Genomic DNA, 24,249 nt, shown 5'->3' on the forward strand with positions numbered 1-24,249 from the left:
ACTTTTCTCTATCTATTCCTTCCTCCCCCTCTTTCTTATGCCTTCTTCTACCCCGCCCCCACCACAAACAGGCAATACAGTCACTAAGCTTGATGACTATTAACCAAAGCATTTTGATTATCTTACTTGGTAAATTAAACCCATTTCTCTAAGATATTCTGGAAGATATTAGTCACCCCTTCCTTTGACTCTTTGCCCATAAGGCACATATCATTCTTATAGGAAGCAGCATGATTCAGTAGAATCAGACCTTGATTCAAATACCAATTCTGTTGTGTGATAGTGGGATTGAGTCTCTTCACCTGTAAGAAGGAAAGATTTCCTACTTCATAAGGTAGTTAAAGAGATTATGGAAATAAAATATAAAGCCTTGTACACAAAAGGCATTTAGCATATATTATTGTCATTTTTTTACAAGAGCTCACGAATCTTTGGGGATCTATCTAGAAACCCAGAGCCCTATTTCAGAGAGAGCTTACTTAGCATCTGCATTATTTATCTCTCAATGCTAAAAAATGGTAGAAGTAGAGAAAAAAGTCTCCACTTTCCAGGGAAATCAAAGAATCCAGAAGGAAGTGCTTACAGTAGGAAGTATCTTCCCTTACCTTCTTTGTGAACATGGGTCTCCTCCTTCCAGCAAGGGAGGGTCTACAAACTTAAAAGCAGACTTCTCCTGTACTTGGGAGAGAAAAGTGATGCCACTTTAAACATGAGATCTCACTTCTCTCCTTAGACTTGAAGCATACAGGACAAAGGACCAGGCTCAGAAAAGTATAAAGGAACAATGTGAGAAAGGAAAATTTTTCTTCACATCACCACAGGATGGTTAGGAAAGGGCATTTATCACTCTGGCTGTTACCCTTCAAGCCACATGTTAACGGAACAGCAGTAAATCAGGACATTAGAGACAAAAGCATCTATGGAATGAACAAATGCAAACATTTGACAAGTGAAAAAGCTTTATTGAAGCACACATTCATGTTAGGAAGTGGAAAACAATAGAGCAACAGCTCAGAATCCCAAGTAATACTTTCCATTGCAGTATCAATCCACACCAAATAAATATTTTAACAGCATTCCTCCACTGAGTCCACACATACAAGAGAAGCCACTAACAGCTACCCTCAGTCCAATGGTTTTACAGGAAAGTCAGCTAGCAGCTGGCTCTACTAAAAAGGATTTCTCCTCTGATATACACTCCTTCCACACACAACTTTGTACAGACACACTTGTAAGAATGAAAAGGTCAAGACTGGAAGAATGAATAGCAGGAAATAAAAGTTAGCTCACCAGAACTCTCTTTGAAAAGCTATGCTACACAACACCCATGTTATATGTAGGTCAAATTTAGAAAACAGATAAAATGGGAACCGAGACCACATCAGGTAGGAAGTGTAAATAATTGAAAGATTCTCTGTTCATGTTCTCTTGGAGCACTAATGGTCCCCAGCCTGGGGAAACACTAACAATTTAGACAATCCTTGGTTGTTCTGGCTGACACAGAGGTATGCAGACCACATTCTGTGTGGCAACGCCATGCAGACACAAACACTGAGAAACATGTGGTATGAAAGTGTAGATGCCTTGTCTTGCTTTAGAGAAATGAGGACTTCTCTCCCCCTACAACTGCTGTATCTGTTTAAAATGCAGAGAATTCAGCATGGCTGTGAGAAACTTTACTCTGTCACTCACATCCTCTCAGATTAGCCAAAAAGTCTCACTGGGCATGTTCATCACCCAGCGAACAGATCATGATTCAATTAAAGTGCTTTTCTAAAGTGACTCCGTTATAAGGGTTCCCTAAAGGGCTAGTAAAGGTGTCTAAAACTGAAAGGAACTGAAGAATTTTCTTAGCATTTCAAAGAAAACCATTACACTCAAGCAAGGTAGAAATTGCTTTAAAAAAGAAAAGTGAAAAGCCAGGTTTCAGGAATTTTCCAAGATAGAAGATAAGTTAAAAATATAAATTGGAGAGGAAGAAGAAGAAGATATACTTACCTCTCTCCCAATTCCTCTGTCTTTAGTAACCCAACCCTACTTCCCAGAGCCTTGGTATCAGATCAGGTACATCTTTAAACCACAGACTGAAACTAACACCAAAGGTAGCCAGGGCTTCCCGGGTTAGCAAGACAGAAGCTAGAATATTGTTTTTAAAGACTTTTTAAAGTTAGATTTCATACAGATACAAAAATGAATGGATTCTGATGATATACTAGACTATGCACAAGTAGAAACATTTTCAAGAGACCTTTATTCTTCAACCTGTTCTATAAAGAGGAACATGTCTGCATCTCTCTAGCTAGCAGACTAAGACTTGCAGAAATACATGCTTGTAAACAAAAACCCAACACACACATTAAATTAGAAAACTTTGCTCTTGGTTTCTTCACTTCCTCTGACTTGCTCTGGCCAGGTCTGGAGCTGTAGAGGATGACAGGGACTCATAAACCCAGTTTCTGCTTGGCCATCGAGGAACGGAGTTGCAGAGTCCCTTCTGCCCAAGACCCTGGGTACTGTCGCATCTTCTGCCATAGGCTCACTTCCTCCCCAGTTGAGTCCATCCAGTCCACTAATTCCCCATTACTGATCCCTGAGGAAAAACACCAGAGGAGGCTGAAGAGGGTCCCAGTTCCTCATCCCAGCAGGGAAGGGGCGATACAGCAAGGGTATCTGCCCCATTAAAGACTGTGCTGTGAAAATTAGCTGATGGGGACAGCAGTCTGTGAAGAGCTCCCTGTTAATCTTGCACAGATATTTCTGTGCTCCTGAGGCTAATAAGGGACTCTGAGCTGATGAAATGGAACTCCAAATGGCACACAGTCACTCCAGACTTCTTATACAGAAGATATTAAAAAGTTCTGATGTCTGATACTTCATGCCAGAGCTACTGCTATTCTGTTATTGCCAACTTGATTTAAAATGTTTAAAAATTGGATGAACACCATTTTCTCTAGCTGTAGACTCCAGGCCTGAAGTTATGATTCTGTGGGATCATTCCTACTCTCTTATATACGTATTCATTCTTTCAACAAACATTTACTGTTTATTATGTGCCAGGTACTCTTCTAAGCTCTAGGGATACCTTGATGAACAAAACAGAAAAAGTCCCTTCAGGCAGCTTATATGTAAATAGGAAAAACAGAAAATATAATAAGAAAACTAACAAGAGCATATCAGCTAGTGAGATCAATGTTAAGAAATAAACAGAGTAAATTGCAGTGCCTGGATGGGGACCTATTATAGATAGGATGGTCTGAGGAACTCTGAGAAAGAAACATATGAATAAAGACCTAAAGGATGAGGGAAAACTAGTCTTTCAAGACAGAGAGAATAGTAATTGTAAAGGTTCTGAAGTGGGAATGAGCTTGGTATATTTAGAGAGAAGAACTAAGGTTATTGTGGTTACACCATAGTGAGCAAGCAGGAGAGTAATACAGGAAGGAAATGAACAGAGGGTCTAAATTACACGGGAGCCTGTAGGCTTGGTAAAAACTTCATACAGTTTTCTAAGTATGTTAGTAAGCCACTGAATGGTATTAGCTTACATGTGAAAAAACATCACTCTAGATGGTTTTTTTGTTATTAATATGCAAGTACCATTTAAGGCCATGGAAATGCAGACACTATGGAGAAAGAAAAGAAGAGAACCCAAAACTAAGCTCAGAGAAGTACCGATATTTACAGTTTGAGTATAGAATGAAGAATCCACAAAAAAAAACCCTGAGAAACAGTGAGCAGTGGATTCAAAGGAAATCAATGAGTATAATGTTAGCAGAAGTGTATCAAGAAAAGAGGAGTGATCTTCTACGTTAAATAGTACTGAAACTTCTAGTATGAGAAAACAACATTTGGACATGAGTAATTGCTCAACAGAGTGGTGCGATAGAACCAAGATCACAGTAGGTTGAGAGCTAAAGGAGAGGTGAGGAAGTGGAAACTTTTCTTTTTAAGAAATTAGAGAGGGTGTAATCAAGGAAAGGTTTCCTTTTGCTTAATAAGATTGTAAATAATGGAGCACATCAAGGTTCACATCCAGTAGGTAGGGAGAATGAAACTGATCATATGAGAGGATAGAGACTATAGAAGTGAGATCATTGAAAAGAGGAAGGGGCAGTCTAGAACACTTGGAGAGAGAAGTTGGCCTTTGTAGCAGATCTTTCTTTCATTACAACAGGATAGAAGAAGAATATATATATATATATATATATATATATATATATATATATATTCTATCAGGATCACATTTATCTGTACATATAACAGTATATGAACTCAGCCTTCTCTTTGGCCTGGCACATAGCAGGCACTCAATAAATATTTGCTGAATGTTACCTGAAAGGAAAGAAGACAACTGCTATCATAGAGGAACTGTGTGTCAGGATGGGAGGTACTGGTAATGAAATAGACAAGAGGCCTTTAAAACAAGGGAAGGTTGGGGACTCACCAGAGCCAACACCCAGCCTGACCCCTCCTAGGAAGTCATTGCTCGTCAGGGGCTCCCGATCCCACACAGTGAGTTCCAGGCACATGTGCTGTAGATCTTCCAGTCTCATGCCACTATACACAAATGTGTGGTTGTAATGGGGATTCAGGGTCTTCTTCATCACAGGAGTTTTACGCTTACTGGCCTTGTTTCTCATAGGAAGGAGGTATCTAGCAGAAGGTAGGGAATAATCAATGCCTACTCAAAGCTGGCAAAATCTGTCTAAATTCCCCTTTCCCTTACCACACGCCTACTCCAGAAGGTGAGTCAACACCCATATCCAAGTGCACACACCCCTCCTTTGTATCTGCTGCAGCAGACTTCCTACTATATCCACTATATCATTCACTTGATTCAATTCCTTTAATCTGAGAGAAAATGAATATATTATTAGGTTGTTGTCTATGCTCCACCAAAAATGCATGTTAAATATTTTGTTCCATTTCTCCTACAATGCAAGGTAAATAAAACCAATAGTAATATCTATAGGCTTAGCTAAACATGGTTTTCTAGAATGCCTAAAACGGCTAGTGATGTATAATTGGGGACAGCTAGCATTGCTTAAAAAATATGAGAAACAAAGCCAGGAGTCCCCATATCTAGATAGGGAACACCAATTTTCCCCAGGATTGAGTATGAGTTAGAGCAAAGTCAGAACCTGTCTTTTACTACTCTTTCCTTTGGATATTAGCACTACAGCCTAGTCCAAACTGAGCTTGGACCAGTAAAAAGGAAGTAGTAGAGCTTTCACCATTACCTAATTTTAGGAACAAAGCTAGTCATGGGTGGCAGTAGGACACCCAAGGATAGTATCCATAGAGAAAGGTTAAATTTGGTTCCTCTGCTAATGCTTTTGTCCTGAAACTGGTTAGTTTGCTACTGGTCCAGGGACTCACCCCTTGACAAAGCTGTCTGAAGTTCCTCCTGATTTGGCAGCTGTCAGGTTCTTGGCTTCTTTGATCCATACCTGGAGCTCTCCTCCTTCCATACCTTTGCCTGTAAAGGATGGCAGCCATAGCAAGTGAGCCCTTGTATCTCTAGATTGAGTTTCAGCTTTATATGCATATCACTTCCTTTCTTCGCTCCTGCAGGCAGCAAGCTCCACAACAGAGCTATGCCTGACTTGGGTCCTCAGTACCTAGCATAGTGCCCAGCAGTAACCAACTCCAAGACCAATAAATGCTTACTGAAAACTGGCTAAGTACTAGATACAACCTTAAGCATTTAATTCTCAAAACAATCCTTATGAGATATATACTATAATTTTATAGATGAGACACCATCATTTTATAGATGAGAAAATTGAAGCTTAGAAGAATAAAGTTGTCTAATGTTCGCTGAATGACTTTTTGAAAAGAAGAAATTCTTCCACTTTAGTTTTTGACCTCACCCTCACTTCACAGTACTAATCAGGCAGCAGTAATTTAAACCTCCATCTCCCACTTTAATATCTCTTTCTCCACTGACCCTCTCCCCTCAGTCTAAATTTATGCTAAACTCATCCCTTTTTTTAATCCATTAAAAAAAAAACTTCCCGTCAACCTAATCTCTTTTTGTTTTGTTTTGTTTTGGTGCCGGGGATCGAACTCAGGACCTCCCGCTTGCAAGGCAGGCGGCAGAACCACTGAGCTAAATCCCCTGCAACCTAATCTCTTCTTCAAGCTATTCTCCATGTCTCTCCTTTCTTTCACCACAAATTACGCTGGGAGAAAAAAGCCCATACTCACCACCTCTACACCTTTGCCTCATTCACTCAGCCTAGTTTTCTAATGAAATCTGGCTTCTGCTTTCACTAATCCACTGAAAATTCAATCAAATGTCAATGAGCCATGTCTTCTCAGTCATTGTCTGGCCTAACCTCTCTGTAGTATTTCAATAGTCAAAAATCCTTGCCCCCTTCTTCTTAAAGCTCTCTCCTAATAATTCCCTGCTTCATTGGCATTTCTTCTTCTCTTCATCATTTAAAATGTTGCTGCTCCCTATGGTTCTATCCTTGCCTCTTGTCCATAGTCATTCTGCCCACACTCCTTAGGGACCTAGTTAATTTCCCCAAATTCTCTAGATTAGATCTTACTGGAGATATATTTTTAAGAACTTTGCTTCCCCTTTACCAATTGATTATGTTCAGCTCGTTACATTTAAGGCTCTTTTTAGTCAGACACCACCCTCATCTCCAATCTCAGCCCCACTCTCAGGTATACAAATGCATACTGTAACATCAACTCCACTGATATAAGGGGTTCAGTCCTCACACATTTACCAGGCCCTCTTAAAACCTGTGCTTATGTTACTCAACCTCTTTTTGGAATGCTCTTTTCTCCTCATTCTCCATCCTTTCTGCCTGATAAAATCAAAAGGTCCAGTTTCAATATTACTTCCTCTTTGAAGCCCTCCTAAATATAACCAGACAAAAATTATCACTCCTGTATATACGCCCCTTTAGCCCATGACTGTCTTTCTTGCTAACCTCACCTCTTCAAGGAAGAGTACATATCATGTCTTACTTATCTACATACCCACAATCACTTAGCACAGTGCTTGATATGTTGAATTACTCTTCCTCAGCCTTCACTTCCTGTCTCTCCCACTTTACCACGCCTTCTAAAAGCCATTTTCAGACCCAAAATTTCTCTTCTCTTTCCCTTCTTGGTAGCTGGCCACAGCTGAACCAAAACCAGTGCAGTTCAATAGACTAAAAAATAATTTTAAAAAAGGAATCTCGACTCTAAGGCATTCCCTTCCAGTTGAAAAAAAATGCAGAAATGGTTTACTTTGTAAAAGAATCTTCCTTAGAAGATGCAGGGGACATCTCAGTCTGGTCTCTCCAACAGTGCCAGTACAGCCTTGCACAGATCCTGTGCAGAAAACTACAAGCTACAGCCAGGGCCCCAAAGAAAACTCACTCTTTTTCCAATTGCCTCCAACAGGAAGTTTGGGGGACGGGATGTATTTCAGTGAGACAACCAACTCGCCTTTGTGTGATGGCAAGCCAGTCGGGGACTCAGCACTGATCTGAAACACAGGGAAACCCAACAGGTCAAGCCAGACTTCCCAGAATATTGGGACCTCTCCTTGAGAGGATCCTAAAATTTCCCCCAAGAACAGCTTCATGGCATATGAGAATCCTTCTTATAAATACAATCCTGGGTCCCTAGGCCATAATAGCCACAGGCTTCTGAGGCAGTTTCTTGAGGAGAAGATGCAGAAGAACCCCAAAGATGCTCTGCAATACCCACTATTGTGCCTCTCTGGGGATACAGTTACTAGATTCCAAATACTCTCACAAGTCTGCCAGCAAGGCTGCCAACCAAATTCATAGAAGACTAATATCATGATGAAGAATCTTGATACCAGCATTGTTAATAATAGTATAAAAAAAAAGTGGAAACAATTGAAATATCAATCAATATTAGAAAGGTACAATGAGTGATTTTAATGCCTTTATGTGGCATATGGCATTCAGCTATCAGAAAGAATATAGGCTTTGAAATTGACAATCATTTCTGTTGGCCCAAACATAAATGAAGAAAAATAAAGTGCCACTGAAAAAAAGAAAATACTTAGTTTTCCTCTCTTTGATAACATCTTGCAAGTGAGCTTCCTGAGACAATCTGACAGTCTAAAGCAAGAACTGCTTGGATGATTCCAGCTGCATCTACTTAACTTGGCTATATGTTTTACTGCTCCTAGATAAAAAGTGATTTTTCATTTTAGGTCTTGACTGAATTTTAAGATCGATTAATCACATGCCTACAAGAAGTCTATCTTATAACTGTTGGGTAAAATAAATTCTAATCTGTAGTTTCATTTTTATCCTATGAAAAAAGAATGTAGTGAATCTGTACCTGCTGACATGGAAAGATACTACTGAGCCAGCAAAGCAAGATGCAGGAAAAAAACCCTCACTTATGTCAAAATAAATTCATGTGAATATATATGTATATAAATAATTATTATTATTATCATTTATGTAGCACTTACTATGTTCCAGGCACCATTATAAGTATTTTAAATTTTTCATTTTCTTTAATTCTCAATATAGTCCCTATGAAATGCATATTATTATCTCCATTTTACAGGCTATGGAAAAGAGGAACAGAGAGGTTAAGTACCTTGCCCAAAGTCATACAGCTAATAATTGGCAGAGTTGGGACTCAAATTCAGGTAGACTGGATCCAGAGTCTACTATTTTTAACCACTATACACCGCTGCATAGAAAAACCCAGGAGGATTCAAACAATCTTAACATTTGTTTCCTCTAGGGAGGGGAGCAAAATGGGGAAAGGAGAGAGGACTTCCTTCCCCTTTTTACTCTATATTAACATCTGTAGTTTTGTTTTTACAAACATATCACCTATATGATTTGAAATATAAAAAGTCCTGTTTTCTTAACTATATATATTTATTGGTTTATGTTTGTGACACATAATAATTACATGTATTTTGGAGAATTGGTAAACATACATATTGCATCTTAATCATTTCTACTTCCCCTTCCCCTCCCGACCTACTTGCCTCTTCCCATTCCCAGGTCCTCTTCCCATCTCCACAAAGTCTACGTCCCTATTTCCTATCGTTATTTATTTTGCTAACACTAAGTGAAACACATCAGATACAGAAGGTTTAATATTTCATGATTTCTCTTATATGAGAAACCCAAAAGTAAAAAGTGCTTTTTAAAAGATGAACTGAGAGGGGGATTTAGCTCAGTGGCACCACACCTGCCTTGCAAGCGCAAGGTCCTGAGTTCAATCCCCAGTACCGCAAAAAAAAAAAAAAAAAAAAAAAAAAAAGATGAACTGAAAAGATCTGAGGGCTAGACTGAACTCCATCTGACAGATTTGAATATGGCACAACTTTTAAAATTATGTGTATTTATTTTTTTTATTAATGTTCTAACTACCACAAGAATCTAAATGGCAGGAGGACAGGAGTCAAACCTATTTTTTTTTTATCTAGCACACCCAACACTCAGCAAAGTGCCTGGCACATAGTAGGTACTCCACAAATATTTACTGAGTAAATGTAAGAGTAAATCAATGAATGTTTGAGAAGAGTAGCAAGTCCCCTATCTTTGACTCTGAGTGGCAGAAATGCCTCACTCTTTTACTTCTCTCTGTGTGATTCTCCTTTATTCTTAGGTTTCCGGACTATGAACTGGTGCAGACTAAAGGTACCCTTTTACCTGCCTGTGTTTATCAGGACTCCTCTAAACCAAGACCTCACTACTGAGCATCCTGATGCTAGGAAGACATAACCTCCATAGGTTTGGATCAATGTATCACATACCCAGAATACACAAAGCTTAGTATACGGGAGGCAAAAGAATTTGGAAGGGGATACCAGCAAAAGAAATTGGAATGAGATCAAGCAGATTGTTGGGACAAGAAAAAGTAAAAAAGAAAAAATCTAAAATAACAAACATAGGATATTTTAAGTTAAAGAGATATATAACATGGGAATGATCTTTTTGTTGTTTATAAAATGTCTACACATTTTATTAATTTCTACATTGAAAATTTCAGGGCACCTTTTAACATTGGAGTTTAGTATTAGCTAGAAACTGACGTATTTATTTCTGTAGCACATTTTCATTATAGCTCAAAATATTTGCAAAGAGCAAATACCTCTATTTAATACAGTTTCTTCTTTTTATATATGACATTTTTATAAGTGCTAGTTCATGATGGTTTACGGTAACATTTCCAATATAATTATATAAACTGTATCCCACTGAGAAAAGGGCTTACATGACAAATGCTTAAGAAATTTTAAATTTCTAATAACATGTTTTTAATTAACATTTACAGGGATAAATTTAATGTCATTGTTTTAGAAGGGCAATCACTATCCAATTATTGGGAGCACACTTCCTTTAACTGAGCAATTCCAACATCGGGAATTTGTCTGACAATTACATTCACAAAAAGAGCACAGATATATTAAAATTTTAAGAGCAAAACTGTAAACAACTTAAATGCCCATTAGGTGGAAAATGGTAAATAAATTATAATACAGCCACATGATGCAATAGTATGCAGCAATTAAAATGAAACAGATCTGTAAGTGATGGCATAGAAAGATGTCCAAAATACACTGTTAAATGAAAAGTTCAAAATATATACAAACAATGAGGTTCATTTGAGCCTATTTGTATAAAAAGGAAAAAATATAAATCCATAGATCTATATCTGTGCTGCTTAACACAAAATTTTCATAGGGATACCTAACTGCTTGTTAATGATAGTTATTTCTAAGGAATGAAACCTATTTTTTATATTTTTATTTTGTTTTAATTTGGAACCATGTACATATAAATCCTTTTATGCTTAATTTTCTTAACATGGTAAAAGTTTTTAAAAGGGCATATAGAGAAAATTTATCTTCCTTCCACCTCAGGCTCATTTTCTAAAGTACATTACAATTACTAGTTTGTTATTTACCGCTCCATAAATATTCTATGTACTATATTTTATTTTAAACATTTAAGTTTCTCATATTAAGATTTTAAAGGAGGACAACATTCTTCTACAATTCTGATAATCAAGAAGTTGCTAAGTCCTCTGTTTTAGCAATTTCATCTTAACCAGAATGATAGTAACCTACTGAATGCCCATTATATGTCAGGTACTGACTGATACTTTCCATATAATCCTGAGAAAGAGGAATATTATTATTTCCACTTTATACAGAACTGAGGCCTACAAAAGTTAGATGATGTCCCTAAGTTACTTTATAAACTAGGTGATTCATAGAACACCTGCAAGTAACAGAATCAAGATTCCAACCCTGCTCTGCACTCAGATTCCAGGAATGATTGTGCTACACAATCACTTGAGGTGCCATTTCCAATGCAATATTTTCCCTAGCCTACATAAGAGTACAGCCACTGAAGAGTCATGAATTGCTTTACTTGCTTAGCGAGGTTAGCTTGGTAAAGGGATACAGATTGGGACACACCCAGAAGTTTAGCTTCGAGGAGTATAAGTTAGGACGTCAGGATACACCCAGACTCTGGAAGGTTAGGAGGGACAGTTTGGCACACATATGAAAGACTTCTCTATGAAAAACTATGACTTCATACTTTGCATTGTTTGCATAAAAGGGATAGTTCACACTTAACATGAGCCTCTGAAATTGTTGTCAAACTCAGAAAAGCCAGCAGGGTGCACTAGAACTCTACCAAGGACTACATTCAAAGCCACTACCACTATAGATCAGAAGAGGCCACTGCAGACAATTCAAGCCAAGTGGTGGAATGAGTTATTAAAGCAGACTACCTTTCCATGTAAAGGGAGGCAATGATCCAGCTTCTTATCAAGCTTCCAGGAATCCATATGGACCTCTGCCTCTCCAAGGAAAGTGTTTCTGCCAAAACGACCATGGTGCCACACTGAAAACTGCAAGGTCCTCTGGGCCAGAAGCGATTCTGGAATTTCGTACTGTGAAGATAAAGAAGCCCATGATGATCAGTTAATTCCTCAAGAAAGATTCTTCTAAACCCTAGGCAATTCACATCCAAAACCCAGAGTCCTGAATATCAAATTATTTTAGTCCTTACAACACCCTGAGTTTCCTCACTCAAAGCCTCAACCTACCTCATTTCACAAAACCTACCACAGTTCAGAAGAAGACCTAGAAAATTAGGGTGCGTTTTTCTTCTTGAGTGGGTGAGAGGATACTGGAACATCCATAAGTAATTACCAAGAAGATGCTTTATCGCAAATGACTTTTTAAAATGATATTTATGCCCACATGAATCTCCAACTTCACAATAATTCAAGAAATCCAGATCACCTTCATTCACTTTTCTAGGAAGTTAGGATGTGAAAAGATGCCAAGAGTGACTCCTCAGACACAAACATTGCCTCCTGAAACTCATGTCAATCAGTTACATTACAGAGGAATAGTGATAACTTAGGGCACAAGACAGATCAGGTTCTTCTGCCTTCTGAAACAAGACACTTACTCTGAGGATTTCATCATATAGTGGATTGACAGTGTCCCGTTTGATGCTGGTTTTTCTTTTACCTTGGCGGGACTTATCAGGCAGGAGATAAGTCTTCACATACCTAGAAACCAAAAAACAATACTGAAAAACTCGCTATCCTTTCTTAATCTCCTTCACTTCCCCGCTTGGCATATAAATATTCCACGATGAAATGCAATGTCATAAATGCCATATCAAGTCTTCTGAGATATGCCATTCTTATTTTTTTCTCAGTCCTGAGACCTTTTTTTTAACCCCACCCCCACTCCAGGAAGTGATAAGCTCAGTTCAAAACTGCTCAGACAGATTTCGATCAGAGAGCCTGGTCTCTTATCTCAGGGCATTAGTTAAGTCCCAAAAGCACTCACGGGTTAGAGCGCTTCTTGGCTTCATCTGCATAGGCCAGTTGGTGGCACTCCTTCACATGGATGACCAGAGTCTGTGTTTGCTGCTCAAAATTCAGGGAAAAGGCAATCTTGCCAGTCACAAAGATGTTTCCAAAATCACCAGCTTCACTATAGATGCTCATTATGCTGCCAATGGTACTCTGAAGATAAAGCACCCAACAAACATCTGAGGAAAGCATATCCACCACTCACAAGGCTCATATCATCTCTCATGATAAACCCACAGTTACCAAACAAAACAAAATTTCAGAAGTACCTGCAAGGATACAGTACTGCCAATAGTCATTACCCAGTGGATAAGTCAGGGCTAGTAACACACTCACAATTGTTTAGATTAGTAAACCAGTTCATGGATCACATAGGCTTCTAGCTTCTCTTTTCCCCCTCCTTTTATATATTATTGTTAATTTTCACTTGCTCCACAAGGAGGATAAGAAGTAGAGGTAAGGTGCATCTAAATCCATTTATGGTATGTGGTATATGTGTTTAAACATTCGCTAAATGGGGTTAGTTATTAATTCAAATAAGGCACCATAATTATCTACCTACTTTATCAAGACCTATAAAGAAAAGAGGTTGAGCCAAAATGGAGGGGGCGGTAAAAAGGCATACTTCCTCTCTGGTAATGATCAACTGTCTGAGCCCAATATTATCTTCTTGTGTGTGAATATAAAATTCTAATCAGCCTTGTTCTTGTCTCCCTTAAATATCAACCTTTATAGTTATGATAGAACTAGGCCCTGATTCTGAAATGTCACTTTAATTTCATGATCCTGATTGGTACTGATAATCCTTAATCATACTTTGATGCCAACTAACCTTGCCAGAGCCCTTCTCATGACACTTCCCTTTAATGTGAGAATCTGGAGTGGGCCATGATGAAAAAGTCTGATCTTTCTTAGTTGGGTACCTCTTAAAGGGAGTGCTACTGTTCATGAAGCTCTGATGAAGAATGTCCCTAGTCCCATTACCTAATGTAAGAATATCCAGGAAAGAGGCTCAGGAAGTCACCTAGATGTATACACTAAGCTTCTATAAACTAAATTGAGGATAAGAACAAACAAATGTATTTTTCTTACCTGGAAATACTGACTAGGATGACTTTCCCAGTTACTGTGTCTGCTCTAGAGAGGCTTTTCTTTCTTTTTTGGTACTGCAATATGCATATAACCAAAGATCTAATATAACTTACCATGGAGGAGCCACTTTGCATGCTGTTTCTGGCTAGTTTCTGGCGATGCAACTTCACCAAGTGGTCAATGTCTTCTTCTTCTTCCTCCTCCTCTTCTTCCTTTTCCTCTTCCTGGAACAATAAATACAAATTTAGAATTAATAAAAGTAAAAAATGCTTCAGAGACTGGGACTATCTTTCTTCTAGTGGAAATTGTTGCCAAACTCTGAAGCTCCATGTGAAAACATATCCACATATCCGTATTTTCCATGTCTCCCAATTTCCAGCTTCACAGCTCTATTCCAACCATATTTGTCATATCTCAAAAGAATATTTAATATTTTTCATTGTTGTGGCTTATAACTAGATGTCCCTCCAAAAGCTCATGCACTCATAGACATAGCTTTTGGGAGGTGGCTGGATCATGGGTGTGTAATACTGAGACTAAGGGTATGTGGTACTGGATTAGTCCACTAATTGATTAGCATTTTTCTGGGTGTTGCTGAATGGATTTACTGAAGACAAAAGCTTCAGCCTGGGTGTAGGTGGTACCATCCAATAGGCTTGTAGCCCGAATAGAGTAAAAAGGAAAGGGAGGCCTGCTGCTTGCTACTTTTATACCTAATGAGCCATGGACTGTTTGTCCTCTGCCATGCTCCTTGCTGCTGTGTGGTGAAGTCAGCTTACTATGGACTGAAACCTCTATAAACTGTGAGCTAAAACAAACTTTTCCTCCTTTAACCTGTGGATGTTGAGTATTTGTCCCCGCAAGGACAAAGTAACTAAGATAGATTTTGGTACTAGTAGTACGGTCATTGCTGTGACACTACCTGACCATGTGGTTCAGAAGCCTTTGGAACTGACTTGTGGGAAGAGTTTGGGAGGGTTTGGAGAAGCTGGCTGAAGAACCACCACAAAAAGCTGTACGCAGAAATGCTGGGAAATTCTGGTCAGTGCTCAGAATACCAGAATGCTGATAGAAATGAAGCTAACAAAAACCAGGTTGAAGAGATTTCAGCTAGGACCAAGGACTGAATTGGCTGTTGGACTCCAGACCATGTATATTATGTTTTGGCAGAAAATTTGTCTGTATTTTGCTCATCCCCAAAGAATTTACAAGAGACTAAGTGCAGTAAACTAATTAATCCTGCAGAAGACATTTCAAGGCAGTCTAATGTTGAGGTGGTGGCATGGCTACTGTTGGGGGCTTTTAGCTAGATCTATGCTGAGAATCTAGAGCAAAAGGCCCAGCAGAATGATTTTTAAAGTTTGGAGTTTGACCAGAAAGAAAGCTCCAGTAAAGTTGCAGCCTGCAAACATGCAACAGAGGAGAAACTGGTTGCTAAAAAGATTAGCAATAAAAAGCCAATATTTCAGAAGAGGACAATAGGAAAGACGGCCTGAGGGTGTCACAAGAACCAGCAGTACTACAACCTTTGCAGCCTCAAAATTGCAAATGTGAAAGCCTTTGTTTGCTTTGAGTAGAAAGCCCCAGAATACCATATTCCAAAATGGCAGTGGCCAGGGAAGTTGTTCCTCGGGATTGGGTTCCTAGGGCTCAGCAATCCAGGCACTCAATCCCTATAGTCAATAGAGAAGAAAGCCTGGCTACAGCTACAGCTGGTGGCAGACTTTGGTATCATCCACATGGTGCTGATTTTAGTTACATGCAGATTGCAAGAGTTGTGGCGTCAGGAAATCTTGCACCCAAATTTGAGAAGAAGGCCTGTAAGACCAGGCAGTGTGCCCCTGAGAGGGCAGTGTGTAAAATTGTAAGTGAGAAGACAAAGGTGCAGTAGAGACCCCAGAGGCTAGAGAAGCCAAGAACATGGATCATTTGAGGAGTGCACAAAGCTGGCCCAAGAGAGAAGCCATGAGAGGTACAACTACCAGCAGTGCCATAGAAGCAGAAATACCCAACCCCTTTAGAGTTCACTTTTTGCCCCAGATTGCCCCAGATGCTGGATATGGAACTATGGGATTTAATTTTTGCCTGGCTGAATTTTGGTCTTGTTTTGGTGTCATTCCTGTCTATCTTCCTATTTTTATCTTTTGGGGTGGGAATATTTATTTTGTGTCATTGTATGTTCTAAGTGTTTAACTTTCTTTTCATCTCTACAGGTGCTCGCAGCTAAAAGTTTTCCTTAAATGTCAGGCAAGACTTTAGACTTGGACTCTTCAGCAATGCTGAAATTGTTAGGACTTTGACACCTCTTAGAAATTAACTAAATGCATTTTTGCATAAAAGGATGCACATGAATCTTTTGAGGGCCAGGGCAGCATGTTATGGCTTATATCTGTGTAGATGGCCCCTCAAAGCCTCATGTGCTCATAAATGTGGCTTTTGGGAGATGGCTGGATCATGGGTGTGTCATACTGAGATTAAGGGAGTGTGGTACTGAATTAAATCCACTAATTGGTTAGCATTTTTCTGGGTGTGGCTAAATGAATTTATTGAAAACAGAAGCCTCACCCTGGGTGTGGGTGGTACCAGCCAGTAGGCTTTTAGCTTGAATGGAATAAAAGGGAAAGGGGGACTCATTTTTTGCTACTTTTGTACATACCCTTCTATGGACTGTTTCTCCTCTGCCATGCACCTCTGCCATATTTGCCCTGCCTTGAATCCAGCTGACTATGGACTAAAACCTTTACAAACTGAGCTAAAATAAACCTTTCCTCCTTTACTTTGTGGGTGTGAAGTATTTATCCCAGCAATAAGAAAGTAACTAAGACATTCACAGAAGCTATAATTCTTTTTCAGTTGACTACCTAACCCAACTATACCTTTAAATTTTAATCAAAATAATATTTGAGCCTCCAATCATATATTCGGCAATGTATTAGAAGATGAGAGACAGTAAAAAGAGTCCTTCCCTTTAAGAAAATCAGGAACTAGATTTCAGGGAATCAAGATTCATGTTGCCCTTTCTAAAAGAATTAAATAGTTGACTGAGAATAACAGGTACTGAAGCCAACACTAGAAAAAAAAATACACTGACCAAATGAAATATTAGAGTACTTACCATATTCACACTGAGGCCTGGCACAGATTTGCTTCTGTCTCCCATGGAGCTACTTTCAGGCCCTACATCTTCTGGACGAAGATCTATCACAGATTTAGTATATTCTGAGTGAAAGACCAAAAACCCAAGTCAAAATACACCTACTCTTCTTCGTACCAAGTGCCCAGTATGGGTACGCAGAATTATAGTTCCCAAACTGGCTACCTGAAGGCCTGAAGACTTTTCTGGTATTCTTGAATATTATTTCATCCTCATCAACAGATACTACATTTTGACCCACTGGCTGCATTTCCTAGGAAGGAATAAGGGCAAAGAAGTGGAAACTGGCAGTTGGGTAGGTGGAAGTAGCAAGTAATGAAGGATAGCCTTAAGCAGAATAAGGCTCTGATAGTTACTCAACTATGACAAACTTAAAAATTAAATGCCTAAAGTAGTGGGAAAAAAAGATGACTTTATCACACATTTCAACCAAAACCTTAGAAAGGGCTTCCAAGTGAATCTGAAATGGAATGTGTTTAATTGATTTCCTGATTTAAATTCTCTGTGGAGAAGGAAGGAAAGAAGAAAGGAAGGACAGAGAAGGGAGGGCAGGAGAGGCAAAGGGTAAGAATTAAAAGAAGGAAGGAAAGGGGAAAGTGGGGAGGGATGAGAATAAAAAGAAGATAAGGGAAGAAAAAGAGAGACAGAATAGAAGAAAAACCAATAACCTGAAGTTTACCTTTTCTACTTGAGATCTGGGGGCAGACATCTTCTTCCATTCTGGAAAGAGGCCAGATTTATCCAGAGAGTCTCCCCTGGAGGTAGATTCAGATGTTATAACTAAGTCACTTCTTCCCCTTCCTCTTCTACCCAGGACCCAAAGCTCTAGCAAGGAAGGAGAGTCACTGGCTTGGGGTCATCATAGTAACCAAATCCAAAAGTTACCAAAGAAACCAAATCCAAATTTCACATTTGATTTATCTTAAAGGCACGTAGAAGATCAGACAAGCAGTTTTACACAAACACAAACACTCTTACCCCTACACCTAAGAGACAGCAGCATCAGTTGCTACTGGTCCAGGAAGAATCCTCCAAGTTACAGCAGACTGGGAAAATTAACATACTCCAGAAAGCTGTGTTCAGAGTCAACTCAGTGTAAGTGCTGCTGAGAGATTTTTAGTGAGGTCAGAGAAAATACTACCTACACTCAGCTGCCTGAAGACAGAAATCAGGAACCCCAGAGGCAGAGACCTGCAACTTGATGCTAGAGAACAAAATAAGAACTCAGATTGAGCAGAGGTGAGGAAAATGGGGGTATATCCACCTTGAGGTGCTATCTGAGTCAGCTGTGTAGCTATCCAGACTTTCGCTCTCAGCTTCCAGTGCACTCTTACCACTTTTCAACTTTGGCACTTCAAATGGCACACTAGAATAAAAACAAAGAGCCAATATTAAAAGGAAGCAAGGTCTCTTGCCTATTTGTGGCCCTCCTTCCAATCCATTCACAATGGTAATGTGAGTGTTTTCTAAAATAAATATAAGTAGACTTTTAAAACCCCAATGGCTCCCCATTGCTGTTGGACTGAACCCAAACTCCTTAGCACAGCAAGGAAATCCTAGACTTAACACCTGCTCAACTCAAGCCTCATCTTTCACTCTCCATTCTTCTTTACACTTTGCATTCCAGAAAAAGAACTTCTTATGGTTCCTTGAACATCCCAAAGCATCCTCCTGCCCTCTTTTCACAGTGGCCACTTTTCTTCACTTGGCTGAATCAACTCCTTCTTCAGTTCTCTGCTTCTATGTCAATTCCTCCAGCTCTCTCTGACCATACACCAAGTATGAATAAATAACCTTGCTCCCCAAACACCCTGATTTCTTAGTAACATTCATCATATATGTAATTACTGGCTTATGTCTTTTAAACAAGTTATTTCCTTTGTTCAATAATTTAAATGATAATAGCTAAAGCTTGGAAACAACCCAAGTGCCATCAACTGGAGACTGGATAAAGAAGATTGTTTTTTTTATAAAATGGAGTACTACTCGGCCATAAAGAACAAGAAACTGGAGACATTTATAGCGAAATGGATGCATATCAAGGCCATCCTCTCAAGTGAAATAAATAGGACACACGTGTAATTACCGAACAGTTTCTCTAGTGTGAGAAACTGAAAGTGTAATTAAGGATTAAAACGAATAATGGATAATTTGAAATATGAAGAAAAGATTCAAAAGGGTAGGGGTGGCAGGAGGGGAAGGGGAGAGATCAGGTTACAGGCCGGAATCTGGAAAGAATCCATATATAGATTGTGTTTAAAACTATAGGAAGAGATGTAGATAGAGACTAGGCTGGAGCTCATCAGTGGGTTGGGAAGGAGGAGTCACTGACATCAAAGGAGAGGAGGGTATGTTTCCAGAAGAAAAACATACAACTATGTATAATGCACACTATTCAATAGTGTGATAAATGACTGTTACTGTTTTAGGTACTCATCATAACATGCTGTGCTTTTCATCCTTTAGAGCATAATCCTACTTATATAAAAGAGTTTACTGTAAAACAGTGCCAGTGGTAGCCTCATGTATCTCGTGTTTAACTGCCTATTTGGATAATATCAAGGGGCCATCACAGATGATTGACGTATACCTTTTCAGTTTGCACTTAGAAGTTGGCACTCTGTGTGGTACTTTGTGATACACATGGATGAAATTGCCTAATAAAATATTTCTCAGATTATATTCCCATCACGTGTCACATGACTGTATTGAAATTTAAATTTAAAAAATTTGACCTATGTGGAGTCTACTAGTTAATTAGAATTTTTCTCCAGACCACCATTTGTTCAATATTAGTTTTGAAAATCTTTCTAAAACAAATCACATCTTCTGATGTTTTGTTAAAGCTTGAGATTTTTTTTTAATTATATGGAAAAGTGTTTAAGTACTTTTCAGTTTTGCTTTGGTTGAGTTCTATTATATTTGAATATTATTATAGTTTTTTCCCTTGCATTGCTTTTCTTTGAATAATTTTACTTTTTGTCTATGTGTGTGTTTAGTGCATGATAATAAAGTTATACATTATTTAAGAAAATAATAATTTTAATGAATGATTTGTTTGATGTCTCTACTCCATTTGACTACACTCATGAGATAAATGACCATCTATTTTGTTTACTTCTATGTTCCATTGTCTAGAAGATAGGCAAGTATAGAGTAGGTTCTCATATATTTGTTGACTGCATTCTTGAATAAAGGCCCTTGGTAGGGTTTTTATGTGTCCAATAATAAGAGTATGTTTTTAAGATATACTCAGAAGAGGGGTGGGGATTTAGCTCAGTGGTGCCACCACCTGCCTCACAAGCACAAGGTCCTGAGTTTGATACCCAGTACCAAAAAAAAAGAGATATACTCAGAAGATGTTGTGACTTGTGTCTACATGACCCCCCAAGCCTCATGCAGTCATAGGTGGGGCTTTTTCAGAGGTGACTGGATCTAGAGTGTGTGGTGCTGGGATTAAGCATGGGTGACTACTAAATCAGTCCACTGATTGCTTTGGTACCACCCTAATCCCAGTAGCCTACATAGAGCAGCAGAAAGATCCTGCTAAGTTCTCTTGCTTGCTTTGCTGCCTTCTACCCACCATGAACTGTTTCTCCTCTGTGATGCCTATCTGCTGTGCCACCCTGCCTTGGAGCCAGCCAATTATGGACTGAAACCTCTATAAACTGTGAGCCAAATAAACCTTTCTTCCTTTAACTTTGGGTGTTGAGTATTTTGTCTCAGTAATGAGAAAGAGAGAAAATCAGAGTTCGTTTCTAGCTTAATTAACCTAATGAAGGATGACCCTGGGCATTCAAAACAATAGTCCTCTTCTCTAAATGTCAGAACACCATCTCTGGGCTCTTTATCTCAAATAGTTAATGAGAGAGCACCAGAGGGAGATAATCATTCTCCCTTCACTTCCTGGACTCCACACACTCTGCGTTTCCTCTTCCAATCTCACTGCTTGCCTCTTCTCAATCTCTTCTGTTGGTCTCTCCTCCTCTCCTAGAACTTTAATATTTGAGTTATGTCTGGGTTTCTTCCCTGGGCTGCTTTTCTACTCAACCTAGAATTATCACTAAATGAGTTCATCTAGTCTCGTGGCTTTAAATTTGTCCTATAAAGTAATAACTCAAATTTATTTCTTACTTAAACTCCAGATTTGTTTTTCCAATAGTCTACTTGTGGTGGTTAATTAATGGTCAACTTGAGTGGAAACTCCCAGTTGATTTGAGTCAGCATGGTTGTCCAGAATGGCATAAGGGGAGAATAGGAGGGAAGGAATTTATGTTGATTTCCCTCAGAGAAGCTTCAGCTGCTCTCTTTGGCAGAACTCCAGTGTTTGCCTTTGCCAAGGATGGCTGTTGTTCTCTTGGGAGAAGCTCTGGTCTGTGCCTTCACCTTGAGTGTTGTCTTCTGGACTTTAGCACAGACACTTTGGCTGGAAGCTCTGGTCTTTGCTTTGCGGTGGGTATCATCTCCTGGTTTTCAAGAATTATTTGACTTCCAGTGTCAGTTTCTCAGCCTACTGGTGAAGACCCTCTAGCCTCCAGTGCTGGCCTTTGAACTTTCTGGCACAAATCGGTCTTTCATCATGGATTCCTCAGCCTCCTGGTGTGGACTTGCACAGGACATTGCTATGGGCTCTAGGCCTTCAGCTGGACTCATACAGGACACTGATGTGGAATCCAGGCCCTTGGCTGGATTCCTCAGATCCGTAGTGTGAGGACAGATGTCTTGCACACTTTTGCATTTGACTCTGTGGGTGAATATTGTATGCCAATCTTGTAAATTTCTGTCCTGCATTAAATCTGTCTCTTTTGCAAATACTGACTAATACATTATTCAACATCTCCAAGTTGGATGTCTCAAACACAACAATTGTAAAACCAAAACCATGATCCTCCCTCAAACCTGCTCTTCCCACAGTCTCATCTAGTGGCAACACCTTCTTTCATTTCTTAGGTCAAAAATCTCTAAAATCATTCTTGACTCCTCTCTTTCTCTCACAATACAAATCAAATTTGTCAGCAAATACTCTTCATTCTATCTTCAACAAACATTTATCTAGAATCTGATCAGTTCTTATCTCTTACAATGCCATTACTCTGGCCCAGACAACCATCGTCTAGCAACTGGTTGATTGCAATACCTTCCTAACTAATCACCTTGCCATTTCCCTTGTACTCACATAATATATCTACAACACAGCAGCTAAAATGAGCTTTTAAAATATAAACCAGATATAGTTGCCATATGACCCAGTAATTTCATTCCTAGCTCTATATACCTAAAGGCAATGAAAAGCATACGTTCACACAAAACCTTTTCCATAAATGTTAATAACAGCATTATTCTTAATAGCCAAAAGGTAGAAACAACCCAAAAATCTATTTATGAATGACTGAATAAATAAAATGCTATATATCCATATAATATTATATAGATTAAAATATAACCCATTCATAAAAGAGAGCAAAATTCTGACACATGCCACAATATGGATGAATATTGAAAACATCACACGAATTGAAAGAAGCCAAATACAAATGGCCACATATTGTATGATTCCATTTGTATGAAAGAGAATATGGAATAGGCAAATCCACAGAGATAGAAAGCAAATTAAGGAGTGAGGGAAATGGGGAGTGGTTGCTTAATAGGTACAGGGCTTCTATTTGGGGTAATAAAAATGTTCTGAAAACAACGGTGATTGTTGCACAAAATTCTGAAAGTACTAACAACTACAGATTTGAACACTTAAAAGCTATTGAAATGGCCAGGCATGATGGTATACATTAGGCCTGCCCTAAACCAAGAGGAAAAAGCAAACAGGCTGCTTTCAGCAAACAACAGCAGCTTCTCAGTAAATAGGGCAAATTGACTCAAAATGTAGTATACAACCTCCCTGGTGCCAAGAAGTCCAGTAATTGTGTACACACCTGAGCAGACCATCCTTGGGCAACCAAGTCATAAATATTTCATCCCAGATTCCTTAGCCCCTTCCTAATTCCTTTCCCAGTTAATTGCTAATATATCTCTCTCCTTGTGTTAGCCCATCCACTCACGGATGAAATCTCTCCCAGCTAGCTGCTACTATCTCTGTCTCCCAATGTCAGCCCATCCACACACAGATGTGATAAATGGCTTTTTCCAACTATCTGCTAAAATCTCCTGATTTCTACTCCCTGTTTACCGGAATAAACTTCTTTTTCTCGCAACAAAGAGCCTGGGGGGTTTTTTTTGTTTTGTTTTGTTTCTTTTTTTAGTATTATCATTTATTGGTGACAAACACTAAGTTTTACTTACATTCCATGGAGAGAAAATGTTCCAGCATAAACAATGAGTGGAAGCGGTACTTAATTTGCAAGGCTTCCGTGCCTGTCATCTAGACCAGAGCGGTCCATGCACACATCTCTGTGCATCGCACATCAAAAGCAACACAGCTGTATATAGAGACAGTCATTCTCCTCGGCCCTACATGGAAATGTCATTAACAGTGTCAAGCACTCAAGGAAAACCAACCTACAGGCCTAGACTCACTACAGGGAGATCATATCCTGTAATGTAGTATCGTGAACTCTACTTCAAGAGCCATATGTATAGACACAATTCTTTAATAATATTTAAAGCAAGGATCAAAGTTCATTTAAGTCCTGTTGCATTAACAAAAATAAAATAGAAAAGGACCAAATAATCATCTAAAGTTTAAAATTCCTAAACTGTCCAACATACAACTGTGGGAGTCTTTGCCGAATTTCCTGAGAAGCCCAGGACTGTTTCGGCTAGACCAGAGGGCACACAGTCTCCATCAATGAAATGGTCCTGGGTTAGTCCAATAAAATAAAAATGTATAACCACTTACACACATATATAATCTTTGCTGGTTAGATTACTGATAAGGTCAGTCTCATAAAAGTTTTTAAACTGTACTATATAACTAGATATAATTGAGAAACCCTCAAATGAAAATTTTATATAGTGTCCTATCAATCAAAAGAAAATAATGAAACAGAATATGTATCACTGTAGGAAGAGAAAGCAGTGGTTATGGTTTGGGCACTACATGAGGTGATGGGGACAGAGCATGCTGGAAAGATTAGGTTACACTGAGTAGGACGCATTTGATTGTCTGGTGCTTTTAGTTCTGG

General features: G+C 38.9%; 1 protein-coding gene across 4 annotated transcripts in view; it reads right to left on the reverse strand.

The window, feature by feature from the left end:
- Sytl4 (synaptotagmin like 4) overlaps positions 1–24,249 on the reverse strand; it is a 68,992-nt gene that overhangs the window by 3,389 nt on the left and 41,354 nt on the right. For 3 of the 4 annotated variants that reach the window (XM_004872587.3, XM_021250460.2, XM_087196655.1), the window contains 12 exons: positions 18,378–18,479; positions 17,793–17,868; positions 17,279–17,366; positions 17,075–17,178; positions 14,073–14,183; positions 12,842–13,020; positions 12,453–12,555; positions 11,764–11,925; positions 7,387–7,495; positions 5,380–5,479; positions 4,445–4,653; positions 942–2,590 (listed from right to left, as the gene is read on the reverse strand). In XM_004872587.3, the coding sequence (XP_004872644.1) occupies positions 2,442–2,590; positions 4,445–4,653; positions 5,380–5,479; positions 7,387–7,495; positions 11,764–11,925; positions 12,453–12,555; positions 12,842–13,020; positions 14,073–14,183; positions 17,075–17,178; positions 17,279–17,366; positions 17,793–17,868; positions 18,378–18,479 (1,492 nt within the window). In that variant the 3' untranslated portion in view covers positions 942–2,441. Of the gene's footprint in view, positions 1–941; positions 2,591–4,444; positions 4,654–5,379; positions 5,480–7,386; positions 7,496–11,763; positions 11,926–12,452; positions 12,556–12,841; positions 13,021–14,072; positions 14,184–17,074; positions 17,179–17,278; positions 17,367–17,792; positions 17,869–18,377; positions 18,480–24,249 lie in introns of those variants that run through there. The other variant, XM_021250461.2, reaches the window with a different exon arrangement.

Source organism: Heterocephalus glaber, unplaced genomic scaffold (genome assembly GCF_053883595.1).
Source record: "Heterocephalus glaber isolate CG9 unplaced genomic scaffold, H.glaber_assembly_v1.0 deba00001613, whole genome shotgun sequence".
In the NCBI taxonomy this organism is placed as follows: domain Eukaryota; kingdom Metazoa; phylum Chordata; class Mammalia; order Rodentia; family Bathyergidae; genus Heterocephalus; species Heterocephalus glaber.